At 38.1% G+C, this 17,067-nt stretch overlaps 2 protein-coding genes across 3 annotated transcripts in view; one reads left to right on the forward strand and one right to left on the reverse strand.

Moving 5' to 3' along the window:
- The window catches only part of CFAP92 (cilia and flagella associated protein 92 (putative)), a 167,377-nt gene that overhangs the window by 28,123 nt on the left and 122,187 nt on the right, over nucleotides 1-17,067 (forward strand). Inside the window, exons 3-4 of the mRNA XM_064518850.1 lie at nucleotides 8,066-8,143; nucleotides 12,331-12,445. The gene's annotated coding sequence lies outside the window, so the exon portion shown is untranslated. The remainder of the gene's footprint in view (nucleotides 1-8,065; nucleotides 8,144-12,330; nucleotides 12,446-17,067) is intronic.
- On the reverse strand, nucleotides 2,901-6,234 carry GP9 (glycoprotein IX platelet). Of its 2 annotated transcripts, none has more exons than XM_026099546.2 (2): nucleotides 6,142-6,234; nucleotides 2,901-4,239 (listed from the first exon to the last, which is right to left on the reverse strand). In XM_026099546.2, the coding sequence occupies exon 2, from the start codon at nucleotides 4,230-4,232 to the stop codon at nucleotides 3,606-3,608; it is 627 nt and encodes a 208-aa protein (XP_025955331.2). In that variant the 5' UTR covers nucleotides 4,233-4,239; nucleotides 6,142-6,234; the 3' UTR covers nucleotides 2,901-3,605. The 2 variants fall into 2 exon arrangements, with proteins under 2 accessions (XP_025955331.2, XP_064374919.1); XM_064518849.1 differs by having other exon boundaries at nucleotides 2,901-4,261; nucleotides 6,142-6,221.

Raw genomic sequence — 17,067 nt, forward strand, 5'->3', positions numbered from 1 at the left:
TTCGGAAGTGGTAATAGCTATGCTGTTTTAGTGGAATGTGAAATACTGCCATGGAAGAGATTCCCTCTTCTTTCCTCTTACGCTTGCATGAAGTGGTCAGAAAACATGTCTTCCTGAAGAAGCATGTTGATGCTCCATCAAATATTATTTTTTCTCTATGCTGTGCAGCTTGCTTAGTATTTTAGTTGGTGTAAGCAGAACAAATAAAGCTGTACAGTAGAGCAGTTTACTATTTTATCTACACTAGCAAACTTTCAAGTTTATTACATTCCAATGCATAGTTATAACTTCTTTCACCTCACCTGCATGTTAAATGTTATTTTGCCATAGGTTCATAGGCTACACCCATTCAATTTACTGGGTTTCTTGGCCTGTTTTTATAACCAGTGCAAAAATACATATATAGCTTTATAGGCACAAAAGGGAGCAATATGCTTTTAGTGTTTAAGATTTATTTTATATTGGGGAAACAAGAAAAATGATTTAGGAAACTCTCCATGAGAGACTGCAGAGTGCATTTCTTCTCTAATGTTCTGCATTAATACAAAATGGTGGTTGCCTTTTAAAAAATTTAAGAGCTCAGTGCAGAGAAAATATTCTATAATTACATAACAGCACACACTACTATATTTATACGTGTTTCTTTGAAATTCTCTCCTGCAGAGATTATTCATGAGATATAACATTTAATAAAGCCAGACAAATTCTGATCATATGTGCTCAACTGATTGAAATGCACACACAAATTTGAAGACAGAATTTTGCTCTGGTCTGCACCTGAGAATGTTATAGCCTTACAAAGCCATGCAGTTTCTTGCAGATTATGTAGTTTATTTTCTATAGCAGGGAGGTACCACCTTTTAGAAAGCGAACTCTGCTGCACTTGGAGTACTAACGGTGCAGAGTGTGATACACGGTTGGAAAAGGATGAGTGGCATGTTATTCCTGTTAGGGATTTTGGAGGGTGGCTTAGTCAGCTGAATTGCATAGATGCATTGCCAGTGCTCTGCAGGGGTGTCTCTGTGATGCACTGCCACTGTGGTCTCTTCTGTCGTGGTCTGTCCCATCATAAATTTGCAGATGACCAAAGCAATGAGAATTGTTTGAATGTTTTAGGCAGATGTTATGTATAATTTGGAGGGCTTCTGTTAAAATAGCTGTCATTTTAGGTGGTGCCTGCCAGTTTGAAAAGTGTCCAATGTTGATTTTAGACTGTAGGATTCACGGTGACATTCGATGAGCTGTTTCAGTGGTTAATTATTTTCACTTAAATTTTGAGCCCTGTTTCTAGTCTGATGTTTTAATTTCTGCTCCCAACTCTTTTGTTAACAAATTACTCTTCATGTAGATTCATACAAGCTGTGATCTTGCTGCTCCTTAAATTCCTCTTTATTAAATGGAATTGATTAATCTCCTGTAAGATAAATTTTCAATCCTTTATTTGTTGCTACATTTTTTTCTGATCCTTCTGCAGCTGATCCTTCTCGATTTGTAGATGTTAGTGCTGAAATACTAGGATTCGTCTAAACATTGTGTTAAATAAATCTTTTTGTTCCTAAATGATATCGCCTGTTTTAACAAGCAAAAATCTTAATAGCCTTTTGCTGCAATGTCTTATGTGGGAGATCATGGTTACTAAATTTTCTTCCTTCTCTGAATTGAGTCCTCAACCCTATCTTTTCTTTCTAGATAGATGAGCTTGCATTTGATTGTCTGGCATTCCAGGTAACCCACCTCTCCACATATATGACTTCTCTCTTGTTATTCCCAAGTGTGCATCATTTGCAGACTTTAATGTTGAAATGTGCATATTATCTTCTAGATTATTAATTGAAGCATTTTATAACATAGGAAAAACATTTGACTCAGGCTGTACTTTTCCTTTTCTCAGTCTAAAGCTTTGTTTTGCACTTGTTACTAGATTGTGTAACCCTCTTTTACCTATGGTGCATCTCCTTTCCCCAGATGTAACCACCAACACTTCATGAAAGGTTCTCTCAGCAGCTCCTCTATACTTGGTGGCCATTCCTTGTACCACAGACTGGGGGAAATAAGTCATCCCAAACTGATGCCAATTTAGAATAAAAAGTGATGTCTGAGACTGGCCTGTCACTGCTAGTGCAGGAGAGAGACAGGACTGATGGTGAAGGATAGTAACATAACTTTTCTAAAGCTGTCTGCAGGTGCCACTTGCAGTTGGCATTGACAGTTTGGCTCCATACTACAAAAGCAATCTGGCAGGGATAAGAGGAACCTGAAATGTTCCTGTAAGCTTCTGCTGTCTTTGATTTGGATATTGTGGTGAGGAATGAAACATCTTACAGAAACTACAGCACATGGTGATTGCAAGACCACCTATCAGATGAAAACTAAACAACGAGCTTTGCTAGAGATATTATATACCGTAACAGGGGATCTCACTCATTTGAGAAGGTGCTAGGCCTTCCTAAAAGGGCCAAGCAATCTTTAGTGTCTTCAGCATATAACTTCCAATACCTAGCTCAGGTTTTGGGCTGTGAGGAACTTCAGGCAAGATGTGTCTTACAACTATTGCTGGCCGTTCAGTTTAATCTTAGAAGTTCTTCAGAGATCTTCCGTAGCCTAGAGATACAGCCTCGCTTCACAGATCAGACAGGGTCACAGCATAAATTGCTGTACTTGGAGTCATTGCAAATAATCACATTAGGGGAAAAAACGATAAGCCTGAGTCACCACAACAATTTTTCTATGAGGCTGGTGGACAGGAGGAGACAGGGAAGAGAGACACCTTTAATGCTGCTGCATAGAGTCAAGTGTATTGAGTGTCACTAGTAAACCTGGAAGACAAGCTCTGGGAATTTCTTAGGATGTTTATCAGAAGTCCGTGGAGTTGTGAAAGAGATTATACTTGGGCAAGCAGGAATGTTCAATAAGCGCTCTTTATTTTAATTTCACATAGAATGCTTTTTTATTGTTCACTCTCTATGAAATTCAGCAATATTTAAAATTACTTTTACCAGATATATTCTCATTACCAGTCAGTCTGTAAACATATTCATTAAGGGATACGTTCAGTGGCTGGCCTGTATAATCATAGTGGTTCTGCTGCGAGGGAACTCCTGAACCTGAAGTTCAGGCGTTGAACTCCATCATGAAGAGATAGTTGACTTTGCATGCAAGAATGGGTCTACCGAGGCCATGGGACACTGTGTAGGGACACCAGGTTACAAGCTTACACAGCTTCAGAATGAGAAATAAATTGCTAAAATAGTACAGTCGGTATTCATATCCATATATTAAAAAGTGTTGATTGTTTCGTGTGTAAATCTTCTTGCTAGAAGACCTAAGAATTCAGTGGAAAAATGCTGAATTAAGTGATTTAAAAATATTTAGAAACTATTTTCCATATGAGTAGGTAGTGGCAGAGTGGAGCTTGCCAATCAATACATCACCAAGCTGGTTTTGGAAATGAAATGAAGTCAAACTTGCCTATCTGGGGACCCAGACGTTGTGGCTGGGGATCTCTCTGTATCATGTTTACCGTTAAAACTAGTGTTGCCAGTGCATGTGCTTTTTTGTGGTAGGGGAGGTTGATGTTTCTGGTGAAGCTAACGGTAGTGAACAGCTCACTGTAACTTACGGTTTATGAAGCTCTGCCTCTGCAACAGTGGGCCACTAAAATCATATTGGCTCATATTTATTTGGTAGACCAGCTTTTTTGAGAATTTCATAGCCCATGCTAGTAAAATAAGTGTAGTTATTGCTACAACAATTAAAATGAGGTCTCGCCAAAAGAACTCAAGACTTTTGATTGGGAGAAGCCTCTTGCAGATGCCCAGCTCATTCCCGGTCAGCTGCCTCAAGGGCTTCATCGTAATGGAAGCTGGGGTCGCACATCTGACGTTTGCAAGAGAGGACTCAGAGATATCTTCTAACCAGAGTTTTAAATAAAGAATATGACAGTCACAGTTCCAAGGATTGTCAAATATTTTCACCTCCTCCAGGCTGAGTAAGCCGTCCAAGGCACCAGGAGGAACCGTGGTCAGGCTGTTATTCTGCAGATAAAGCTTCCTGGTGTTAACAGGCAAGGCAGGCACTTCCTTCAGCTTCCTTGAGCTGCAATCTATCTGCAAACCCTTCATTTCTTCCATTTTCTTACAGTTGCAGGAAGGAGGACAGACTTGAGTTTGGGTCGTGTGGAACAGCAATAATATGGCAAATCCTGCAACAGTGGTGAATTCCGCCTTGTTCATGCTTCAGCTACCCAGAAAAGAAGAATAATCTGATAGGCATGATTCATTAATTAGCATGTTTCTAAATGCAGAACTGGAATACAATAGTATTTCTTCCTCAGGATTACCAGGGAGGCTTAGTTTTTTGGAAGACAGTTATTACCTTCCATTACATTTCCCACAGAGCTATTCTTCTTGAAATCAAGTAGTATAAATGCAACTGGGAAAAAGCACGGTGATTCCATTTGCCTCCAGTTTATTACTTTGCCTGCATCAGTATACAAAATATAGCATTGTCTAAAGTTCTGGAACACACTGTCTCCAGGAGATGATGGTAAAAAGTAGGTTAGTTTTAGGCAAACATTTTGATTCAGTTTCTAGATCTTCGTAGGGCTAGTGTTAAAATTGCATGTTGAAGTCAGACTTTGAAACTGAGCTTAAAAGACTGAATAGTTCTAAACTTTTAAAAGTCTCCTGCTCTCTGGGGATGTTAAGATTCTAAGCAGCAAGCAGGAAGTTTCATGTGGTAAACAGTTCTTTATTCTGCCTTGTAACTTCATGCATCTTTGAGAAAGTACAGTTTAAGATTTGAGTGAGTAAAGAATTGGAAATTTTGCATATCTGTGCTCTGACACTGTTAGTCTTTTAGGGATTACATAACCATGCTTCAGGCTGGCAGGTAATCATCCCTTTTGCTGTGTCACTCCCAGTTCTGTAGAGTGGCTCCCACTAGACTTCCATCTTAGCCTCATCTATTTTGCAGTTTAAAACATCTAAAAATACTCCCTTCCTATATTTCCTACTTCTCTGCATTTAATAAGATATGGCTAGCCTTGTGATCAGATTGGAATTTGAAATATAAATTCCCTTGCTCAGGTTGGGGAAGTTAGTATCTTGAAACCATCTCTTTTAATGACTTCCATACCTCCCATAATTAAAATGTTTTTTCTTCCTTTTTTTCCAATTCATTTGCAATAAGTAAGTATTGAGGCAAAAATATCTGACTGTGTGTTGTCCTGGGTACTACTTGGAGAATGGCAGATGCTGTAAAGAGTGCCAGTTTTTTATATCACTAAACACTTAAACTTCCTTTTGAACAGAAGAAGGCAAAAAGCTGTATTGTATAATTTTGTTTGCAGACAGACACTAGACATGCACTGGGAGTGTGGTTTAAAATTAGACTGGACAGAGCATGAGAAAGAGCAGGCAGATAGAGCACACCTGTTAACATCAACAAATGTAGAGTAAAAGAGGTTTTTACATATATAAGGCAATACAGAGTTTACCTTTTACATATGTAGAATAGAATTTGGAAAAAAATGTAAAAAATAATGTTTTCAAATGTGGAGAGATTCTAGAACTCAAAAAAGAAAGTGTTTTCTTTTATAAACTTAAAATAAGCTGAGACTATATCTTTTTCTCCAGGAAGTTTGATTTAATAAAGACTAAAATTGTGGAAAAAAAATCAAAATGGATTGATTTTGCTTCAGATTAATTTTCTTCAATTTATTTACAAGGATTGTGTAATTAATGTCTCAAAATAAAGTAAGACAGCTTTAGATTTTTAGTCTAAATACTACTTTCCTATATTTCGAGTGGGGTTAGTGCTACATTAAGTTATAAACTTAATCAAAGAAAAGCTGAAATATTAATCTTAACCATTTCTTATGTCTTTGTTAGCAAATAATATATCTTTGGTCTGAATCTAGACACTCATCTGCTATCTTTCAAGAAATCTAGTTTTCTTTAAAGCAGATATCTTAAAATAACAGACTGTGTCATCTGACTATAAAAAGCTAAGCAGTATCTATTAAAAAGGTCATCTCTTGTGATTTAATGTGTGAACACTAAGAAATTCCAAATCAAATAGAAATAAGACCTGTAACAAAGATGTAAAAAAAACCTGTTGAGCTGCCTGACTGACACTTACCTTTATTTTTTCTCTCTGATTCCTTTCCCTCTGCTTGGTAAAGCGTTGGAGTACATACAGCAACTGAAGCTGATTTTTAAAGACTCAGTAAGGAAATGGGTTAAAGAAGATGAGTTTTTTTCCTATGCGTAATAGGAAACTACTCCCAGTGGAAGATGCATCGTGTCAGATGGTGACATGTGCCATGTCATAGAGTGCTTGGCACTTTTGTATATTTTCTGCAGACCTGAGGAAATGCTTTTGAATGTTTTTTATTACTAATATTTTTCCATTAAACCTGGCGGTTTCTTGAAACCCTAAAATGACTTATCTGAAATCTGACAAATTTCTTCCTCAGCTGTTGTAATCTACAGGTATAAAAGTTCGCTTGAGCTTCAGTTACTGATACCTGCAAGCCCAAGCAAGATACAAGGGAGCTAAAGTCAACCCATAAAACAGGATTCTGTGTTTTGTTTTAGTCATTCAGGTGTGTTTGATGTCTGCCTTTCCACTGATCAAGTGATATTTGTTAAAACATGCTCTAGCATCAAAATAACTTAAATTAGTCAGGTGAGATCATTAGAGAATTGAGATGTATTAATGACATTGTGTTGAAATAATAGTGAAAGCTCATCCCGAACGCAGTCTCTAATTCTGGTCACCCATGTTCAAGAAAGATTAAGCCAGACTGGAATAAGTGAAATCAAGGTTTCCATGACAGTTAGGGATTTGGAGAACCTATCTTATGAGTTGAGGTTATCAGAGATGTGTCCTTCAATACAGAGCAGTGCAGAAATATTTGAGCTTCGAACAACTCAAGCAGGCAGGTACACATGGCACAATGTTGGAGGTGAGAAGGGCGCGGGCATACACCTCAGTGGATCAATTCCTATTTTGGTTCTTCTGATATTTTGTGGAATATCATTTCTTTGTAACATCCTAGTTTGGCTTGCTGCTTAGAAATGAGGTGAAAAGTATGGAAGTGGGTACGAGGGAAGGCTCATGCTCATGGTTAGTATAACTCCCTTTTATTAGCGCAGCCTAGAGGACGGGGATGTCCTCGGGCCCATATATAGCCTGCCTCCCCAGTCACTGGAGAGCTGGGTGTAGCTCAAAAGCGGACTACGATCCTGCAAATTTCTTCGCTCTGAAGCTGCTGGAGAATGTAGATTGCTGAATAATAGTGATGTAACATCTTAAAACATAATGCAGTCTTTTGGAGGGAATACGAGTAATTCAGGATCATACAAGTGTGTAACATGCATGTATCTGTTCATCTACATAAAGAATGCTTGTGTCACGCTTGTGTGTGTGTTTTGGTGGTTTGGGTATCATTCACAGAAAGACCTGTAGATGAGATTGCGATTTTTTTCCCCTCTTTACTCTTTTAACAGTGTATGTATCTTTTTTGGAAGTGAAGCATGTCGCTAGACCCTAAATTTCATAAATGTCTGTCTTACCCTGTACTTGCTTCCAGTATCACACAATCTGTGATGTGTATCTTAAGGAATGCTGCTACACAGACTAAAAAGTTTGCTGTTGTGTAGTTAAATCAAATGCTGCATCTTCTTGCATTGAAGGGGATGCAAAATATTTGGAATCCTCTGGAATCCATGCTCAAATTCTGTGCTGTAGATCTAGAGATAGTTCTTGCATAAGTAGTCCTACATTCCTCCAGCTGCTGCACTACACATGGCTGGAGAAGTAGCTGATTATGTTGAGTCCCTTAAATCTGTCAGATTTGATGAGGACTGTGGGTTAGTTTCTGCAGCTCTGAGTGGCATAAATGTATCCAGTGAATATCTGGCAGAAGTAAAGCTTAACACACTAGGCATTTGCATTTATAATTTTCGGGCTACAGTTAGTTTCTTGTAGGCCAAGTTAGAATTCAGGTTTTAAGAGGATTTAATAAAAGCCAATTTGAACAAATTGTTATTCTCTGCAGGTGCTTATTTTCTACAGAGTGGATCAGTTTGAACTTTTTCTGAATGAAAAAGGCTCTGGCCAGCTTCTCGGCTTTGAGGTATTTCTGACATCCTTGACAAACAAAACCTCTCTCGCTACCTTGCTTCCTGCAATTATGCTTAAAAACTCTGGAGGAATTTTTTTTGTGGCCTTGATTTTTCCAGTAGAGTACATAGCTGCTGCTTCTGATTGCTTAATTAGAAGAAAATGAATGGGCAAAGCAGTAATAACTCACTGTCCTTGCAGTTAAGAAAAAAAGTTGCAAGTTAAAGGTAAATGTGCAGATAAAATGCATGAACAGCCTAGATGACATTCAGGGAGAATATGGCTTTTTTTTTTTTTTTTTTTTTTTTTTAAGAGAGGAAGTTTTAATGAATTACAGTAATTCATTCCTATCAATTATCTACTCTTGACCTATGAGGACAGAAGTCTTCTCAAGAACCATTTCCCTTTCCTATGCTGAAAGAAATTGCCATAACTGTGTCATGTTTTGTCAATAAATGGCAAGAATGTTTTTTGTTTAAGTTCTATTGTCTTGATTTAATCTATTCTTTCATACTTTCAAATGAGCTCATAACAACAGTCTAACCAAAATATTTCTTTATAATTGGATATGAGTCAGTGGAAATTCATGAATTATGCAAATATGTGAATAAACAAAAAAGAAACAAAAAAAGAAGGTAGATCATGAAATCCATTCATGGACCACACATCAAGGAATATTGCCTGCAGAAATGAATTAAAGAAGTTCTGTGGCTTCTCTCACATCAGGAGTTATTGTAGCCCCCAGGACCAAAATATTCCTGCTACCTACTGCACCCTACAGAGCTAGCCTCTAAAGCCTCCTTAATATTTAGGCATAGGAGGACACTAAATTTCATCCTGCTCATATGCTGCTTATTGTACTGTTGTGTTATACTCTGTATTTACTGCGGTTTGACAGATTTAATTTTTTCGTGTGTTAAATCAAATATCCCATTTCCCTTGGAAGACTAATACACAGGCACATAAACTCTTCTGATTTAGAAAATTCTTCTCCTAAATTGTCCTAGACCCATTTATCAAATAATTCTTTCTTCTCCTGCTCATTCTGGTAAAGAATCTCTCTCCTTGCTGTTTTCACTGTAACATAGTTCCTGTGTTGTCCTCAGCTATTACTTCTTTCCACTAGGTGTCATTCAAGTCGTTTTTCTTGTTAAATGTTGGTCATACAGTACCTGGATCAACCTTCATATATATCTTATCAATTCAAACTAATTGAAAGATCAAAATATTCTTTTAGAGTATTACTTTTGCTATAGCTTCCAAAATTAAATATAAAAGGTATACAAAATGTGTGTATTATGTAATCTGTGTAAATCAGATAGCTGATCACATTCTTGATTTATGAAAGTCTCAGGGCCTTGAGCTTCTTAATGAGAATAAATACTCATAGAGCATCTGGATTCAAACTGTCCTCAGGAAAACATTACTATCATTTGTGCCATATTTTAGCAATGATAGTGTGCCTGGGGAAGCTTATAGAAAAAGAACCTCTAAGGGTATCATCTTTAAAAGACATACCATCCAAGCAGTATTTCCCACTGGAAAGCAGCTAGGCAGTTGCCTGCACTCCCAGTTCAGTTAATCAACTCTGAACATTCACCTGGGAACCCAGTAATCCTGCCAGCAGTCAGTGTACTCAGTGTTTCCTTCCTGTGTTTCACTAGCTGAATGCCTTGTTGCCATCTTGGCTGGAGTTGCAGAGTTGGTAAAATGGGGTCAGCTGTGCTCCTCTCCACCTTGCTTGCATTGTTGAATTAAATATTTTGCTCTCATTAAAGCCATTTAGCTTCTAGCTCTTTATCCATAGTTACTGTTATTCAAAATACAGATACAGTGTTTCAGTCAAACTGTTACAACAGAAGGCTGCATCTGTGTCAGCGTTTTAGGTAGGATCATGACTGAGCTTTTGGAGCACATCTTGTGGTTTTCCCTGTTTACCATGGATGCTTTTTGGATGAAACTAAACCATAATGTTCACCCCAGAAATGCATCCGACTTGTTCCAGCTGCTACTGAGGGTTCAGTCCTGGGGACCAGACTAAAGATAGTGCAGAATAACCCTCCTCCCCAAGTATATGTGGTTGCATGTGGTGTCCTCAGTTTCAGACTGTTTTGCTAGACAGATCCAGTCCCACTGGGCCATTCTGTTTACTATAGATAGTAGTAGTAGATAGTGCAGATACTACAGGTAGTGGTGTGATAGCCCCAGAACTGTCCCTAAGTGAACCTTGTGCTAAGGCCAGTCAGTTTTGTGGTAACTATTCAATGAAACCTGCTAAAGTGTTTTTACCAGTTTACTGAGTAATAGCTGTGGCAGGATTGCAAAATACATAAGATTAAGCAGCACTCTTGAATTTTGTGGTGGTGGTGTTCCTGTTTAAGGAGTTTGGTTATAAACAAAATCAGTCTTTGGCCCCATTAGCAAAAGCCCTGCTATTTTCTGCTTAAAGAGCTGGAAGCGTGAAGGCAGGGAATTGAGCTTCACAGTCACATGGAACACTTGTTCTTGGAAAGATCAATTAGAAATTAATTACTGTCTGATGTAAACACTATATTGGAAAAGTCAGAGTGATGAGTTTTCCATATTAATTCATTGTAGAATTTAAGTTGCTGTGATTGGTTTTTATATTGCCCTTTATAAAGCTGTGACTTCATATTTTTTGAAATAAAACAGTCAACTCTGGATACATCTTCAATGATACATCTTCAGTCATTTTTGCAGATGTGAGCAGCTTCAATCTAATTATTCCTTCCACACTGATGCTGTATTTACAGACTGTTTTTGTTGCTAAAACTTGCAAATGTGCCCAATACTTCTTTGTGCAACAATGAACTGTAGAAAATTCTGCCTAGGCTTCTGGTCACACAGGGAGAACCACAGAAACTCACTGCAGGGCTAATAGGATGCGGCTGACTTGGAGCTGCATCTCTGCTGCACGGTGCCTGGATTATCAGGAATGCACACTCCAGTCAACCCAGGTAGAAGATGTTGCCAAAATCTCAGTTTTCACGTGGCTGGTAGGATAGTCATGAACAATGCTTTCAAAAGTGTCTGTGTTACCACAGTTTGGGAATTTATACCCCATATAGTCTGATATCTCCAACCTCAAGGGAGAGAGAAAATCAGATTTTTTTCTACATGAGTGTTTCTGAGTTTGCATTAGAGAACTAAGTTTAAATTTTAAATACCTGTTCTCTATAACAGGTGTGTTAAAGAACTGTATATTGGCTCAGAACTGTTTTCAGTTTTTGTGTGCTGTTGCTTTAAATACATCATAAAATTGTCTTTGTACAGTTTAAGTATCTTTCGGTTCATGAGAAACCATACACACGCACACACAGGTCTTTACACATATATGTGTATATATATGCAGGTGTGTATATACAATGTTGCAAGTGCTGAGAGCATTCACTGTCAATTTTTATTCTCTCTCCAGGAATATTCATAGCTATTTTTTTAATGAGGGTGGGGTATGTTGTGTCCAGTTATTGTGATTTGCTTTAACATGTGAGATAATATGGTATTGCTGATGCCAGTTTTCCACAGTTCTTGAATTATACATCCCCAAAACCACAGGATTTGCAATTTGGAGCAATATAATTTTGATTCTTTTTTTAAAAAAGCTTGGTGTTTTGAGCCATTAAAGTTCATATTTTGTGAGTTCTTCTCATAGTCATTTGGACTAGATATATTATTAAGGAAAACTGAGATTCACCTCTGATCACGTGACTCCAAGTGTTAGATTCTGAGGGAAATCTTTTATGGAGTGAGACCTGTGATAAAATCACAAGAGCTGAAAATGCTGCTGCCCTAATCCTATTATTTCCTGTCTCTGAATCCTAATATGCTAATATTATAGAGAGTCAGTTTTATCAAACCGGCAGATGAATTAATCATATCGTCTTAATACCGCTTTGCATATATCAAGGCATAAGTATGCAGAGTTGTTCTGAGGAGAATTGTAAATTCATTGAAAGATGCTGCAAGTCTCTTCCTGCATAATCTGATTCTTTCTTTGCCCTCTTTTGTTCCCTCTAGCTCAAACAGTGTTGATGATTATACTTTAGTGAAACTTCCTATATTTAATGGAGGTAGCTGGAGGTTATTTGTAATTTATTTCCACATCAGTTTTGATGAATCTTGATGGTTTGATGTTGTCCTGCAATGACATTCATTGTGTCATTCTCTCTGCACTGACAGACGTAGAGCACCCAGCAGTAACGTCAGCCTCTAAGGGGAAAGAACAGGAGCTTGGACCTAGAGAAAAGCTGGCTGTCTCCCTTGGTCATCAGCTCGCCCCGAGCACGCTGCTGAGGTCAGTAGGCACTGCTCGCGCACCTTGGCTGGCTGCCTCCTGCAGCTCTAGCTGCAGCAGCTTCATTTGCACCAGCTAAAGAACATTGTTCAGGTTTTATAACTACAGAAAATCCATCTAATTTTTCTTTCCTTTTTTTTTTTTTTTTTAATGAGGAATCCTCCATACTAATACTAATTTTTGGAGGTTTCAAATAAAAGGATGATGAAAGAAAAATCCATGGGATTTTTCTTCCTTTTTCCCTTTTTCACTTCCTAGGCCTTTTCCCTTCCCTGTCTTTGTCACTGTCTCCCTTCAGAAGTATTCTGTACTTTTCTCTGCTTGAAGGAGGGACTTTCATTGTGATCCAGAGTGTGTTCATGAGATGACAGTGGTCTGCCCATCACCTTTAATTTCTCTTCTGTGCTTTGCTTGTTGCCTTTACTAATCTTCTACATTTGGGGAGTGTTTTGGGTTTTTTTCCTAGTGAATCCAATTGTATTTCATTTTCTTCTTCTCTAAACTCGGTGGCATTTCTGACAAATGCCTATGAATAGGACACAATTTACAGTAGTGAGAACCCTTTTACAGAATATGGGGCTACTTAAATATCTGCGTACTACCACCAGTGTAGTCACTGTTGTTAGACTGCCACACTTGAACAGAATCTTAGCTTTTGCTCTGTTTGCATTTCTGGCTGTTGGGAAAAAAGTATCAAAATTCTGTTAATTCTCCATTAATCTTGATCTGAAAGTCAGTAGGATGAAAGAGTGTTTTACTTCCATGAGCAAAACTGTGCTTGAGGAACCTAATGGAGTAGGTAGAACATAGAGATCCTCACCTATGGGGCTTGCAGGTGCTATTTGAGATGGCACTCAAACATCTGGTAGCAGGAAGAAAAAGCAGGGGGGAGGTTATTGCACAGCCAAGAGTATGAAGAGTATGAAGAAGTAATAGATACATGTATGGAAAAAGAAATAATGAAAGGAGTTACTCAAATTAATGAACTTACACCGCCACCACCACGCACAAGGTTTGGTTATGGAAAGTGGTGCCTATTAGGACTCTAACCTAAGCACTTTCTCAAGCTTGGTGACTTTATGTGCCAGCCTCTGGCTGAAATGGGGATTTCTGGAAGGGCCAGCCTCTGGCTGAAATGGGGATTTCTGGAAGGGAGATAAAAACTAACAGCCAGTGGTGGACCTAGGACTTAAGAGGCAGGCCAGGACTGCTGAATCACCTTCATATTTATAGTCAGTAAATAGGCGTATTATTTTTGGTGAATGGGTGAAAAAGCTATGTTCCCTGTGGGATAAGAAAAATGTGAATCTGTTAATCTCCAGAGTTCCAAAATTGCTTTTTTTTATTTTTTCCTCCAGGTCAAGCAGGGTCATCAAAACCCTGTGTTGGAAAGTACTTGTTCAAGAAGCTTCTTATGTTGACTGTGATAAATGGTGGGAATAAAAGAGCATACAGAGCAGTCAGCAATTTTACTCAGGGCAGAGTTCCTAGCGGATATAAATTGAACATCTGAGGGAGGAAGCATTGACAGTAATTCTCAGTTCAGTGAAGACTGAGATTTTCTCAGCCTTGAGGATATTGGATATAACTAATAAACAGTGCAGATGTCGCCTTATTTTTAGGCTTTCAGTTATTTCTAAGGAAGTCTGTAAACTGAAATTCAGTACCTGCCTTTTTGCTCAGAATCAGCACATAAACTGATGCCTTGAAGAGGCTGAAAATGTCTCTGACTCTGAACAAATGTTCTTGAGATTCATCTTTGACAGGTTTTAAAGGTCTCACTGGGGTGTTGGCATGATGTGAATTTTCATAAGTTCAGGGTTGCTAACAGCATTTTTCATTTACGTGAAAAAGCCCCAAGAGTGGAATGCTTTAAAAATGAGCATTGAATGAAAAGTCTGAGTTGTTCTTCATACAGTATAAAAATAACGTCAAGGGCATTGCACAATCACTGCAGCAGATCAGATTAGTGTGTAAAACTGCTGGCATGATGTGACTGTGGCAAAGGCTTATGTTGTTGTCTTTGGGAATGTAAGAAGGGAGAGCTCACAAATAAATAGTGAACATTACATTCCTCACAACTTTGGAAGACAACTAGCTGTGTAGATGTGGTATGATGTTCAGCGCATGCCAAAAGCCAAGGTGTCATTCAAATTCCATTTAAGGCCTTAAGTGATTTAAAATGTATTGAAAATAAGCTAAAAAAAAATGTTTCTCCTTTAAAAGACTAGCGTGGGCACATACTACTTGGGTCTTGTTTGCCCCTTGGCCCTGCTCAGAAACAGCTACTCCTGATGAATTCCGTATGTGGAAACGTGCTGCAATAAAAGTATGTTTCCTCTACATTAAGCCAAACATATTTGGTAAAGCTGAACAAGAAAAAGGCATCTTATTCCAGAATAATATCTACACATGGGAGTAGTTTCATCTTATGAATCAGAGCAACTTATCTTTAGTTAATAGGGGAAAGGAAGAAAGGCAAATAGCTTGTATTTCTAAAGTGATTCTTTCTGAGAGCCTTTCTTTCTGGCTACTCCAGGTTTTCAATTCAATACTTTGCTGTTATTAGAGATAGAAGTATGTTTTTCACCACTTAATTTTTCCCTTTCATCTTGCCATCTGTTTAATCTATCATTATTTTCAGTTGAGATATATGCAGTATGCAAATTTATCTCACAGGTGTTGTCCTGTTGGGAGAGGATGCATAGTTTGTATTGATTAATAACCTGTTTCAGCACTGCTTTTGCTAGAACAGGCAGTTTGTCTGTATCTAGTTTCATTCTTTTAAGCATTCATTTTGTATGTATGTGTGTGTGTGTGTGTGTGTGTGTGTGTGTGTGTGCGCGCGCGCGCGCGAACGCATGCATGCATGCATGTGTGTAAATTGTCCAGAAAACTCAGTTTCTTGGTAGGAGTGTATTCTAAGAGTATACTTAACTCATTCTCAGCAAGATGCACTCAACATACTGCTATATGTGAACCCCGATATATCACAGCTTTAGATTTGGTATTTTGTATGTGGTAGTTTGCCTTAAAAACTTCTGCTTGGCCAGGCTTTAAGCCAAAAAGCCATGTGTTGTTATTTTCACATTAGACTTAAGTGGGTAAAAGAAACGTGCCATTGAGTGAGCGCTCTCTGATATAACTTCAACAGTACAAGCTGTATTCGTGTTCAAGAACTTTTTAAATAGAAGCCAAAGATTGGCTCCCGTCTTTGAAATATCCTTATTTTTGCATAATTTAGCTAACCCAAGCAGAGGCAGTTTACTGTGCAAAGTAAGGCAATGATAGGAACCAAAAGACATAGCTGGTAATACAAATTACTGGATCTGCTAAAATCTCTAAATGTATTCTCTAAATGGATTTGGTGAAAGTTGGCATTTGCTGACAAAATTGCGCAGAAGGACCACTGCAGAGGAGTTGTGGGAACTAATCTTCAGAGTAGCTAATAATGATAATAATGACTCCAAATCTCAGAATTGCTTTAAGGAAAAAGGCAAGAAAGAGGAACATTCTCTGTAACGTTTTAAAGCTTGTATTCTGTTTCTCGCCTCGTGTGGAATGGGTTTATTGGCTTAGCCAGTACTAGCACTCAAATGACCTTATAGCTGTAGTGCCATGAAGAATTGGTGAGACTAATAGAACATGTCCTGTCTGCTTCCTATAGGAAAATAAAATTGGATAATGGAGGATTATTGAGGTAGTCCATTAAGTGAAGTCACCAGCATTAACTACTGAGTCCAGGTAGCACAGTTCTGTGAGTAGGCACTGGGATTTTGAAATAGCTTTAAATCTGTTGGCTTGTGATATTTCTCCCACCAGGCTGTCTCAGACTCCTAAAATAAGTGCACAGAGTATGAGTGAGAATGAATAACATAATCTGTCTGAAAAGCAAACAAAATGAATTTTCCCCCACACCTTGACCTTAGCAATATCCCTGGCACCAAAACAACACAAGCGCATTACACCTCTTCAGCCAAAAATCTGTGACAAGGGCTCAGTGGCTTGTACAGTTTTAAACCATTGATACTGATATTATAAGTCTCAAGCAAGTTTCTCTCAGCTCTTGAAATTCTTGACATACTGTTGGTTTCAGGCTAGAGGTGATTACTCTTTATGCATTGTGCTAATAGGTAGAATATGAATACGTATCATCTACTTCTGTAAAGCTCTCTGGGATCTTTTTGTTAGTTTTTAGTTCTGCATTATGGTTTTCAACAAAACCAAATTGCATGGGTAAAGAAATCCAAACTCTGCCACCTGCGCCTTTTTTTTTGCCAGGGTCAGTTGTGATCAAAACCTGTTCCTATCCTAACAGCTTTTTCATGTCGTATATTCTTTATGCGTCTGAGTTTATTTACTTTTTAATTTACTTTTAAATTTTACTTTTTGTTTACAGTATTTAATATTCATATTCCCAAACAGCACTTCCATGAAACATTGTTGCTACTTTCAAAGGCAGTCTCAGTAAAATAGCAAAGGAGAAGGGAATGTTTGCTTTCTTCTGCAACTTTTGGATTTCTAGATTATTATTTGTAATGTGCTTCAACAAAGAAATGCTTTTGTTGACATTAATACACTGACATTCTCCTCCTCAACAAAATAACTCAGAAGACTTGTTT

The sequence above is a fragment of the Dromaius novaehollandiae genome, chromosome 12 (genome assembly GCF_036370855.1).
Source record: "Dromaius novaehollandiae isolate bDroNov1 chromosome 12, bDroNov1.hap1, whole genome shotgun sequence".
Classification (NCBI taxonomy): Eukaryota; Metazoa; Chordata; class Aves; order Casuariiformes; family Dromaiidae; genus Dromaius; species Dromaius novaehollandiae.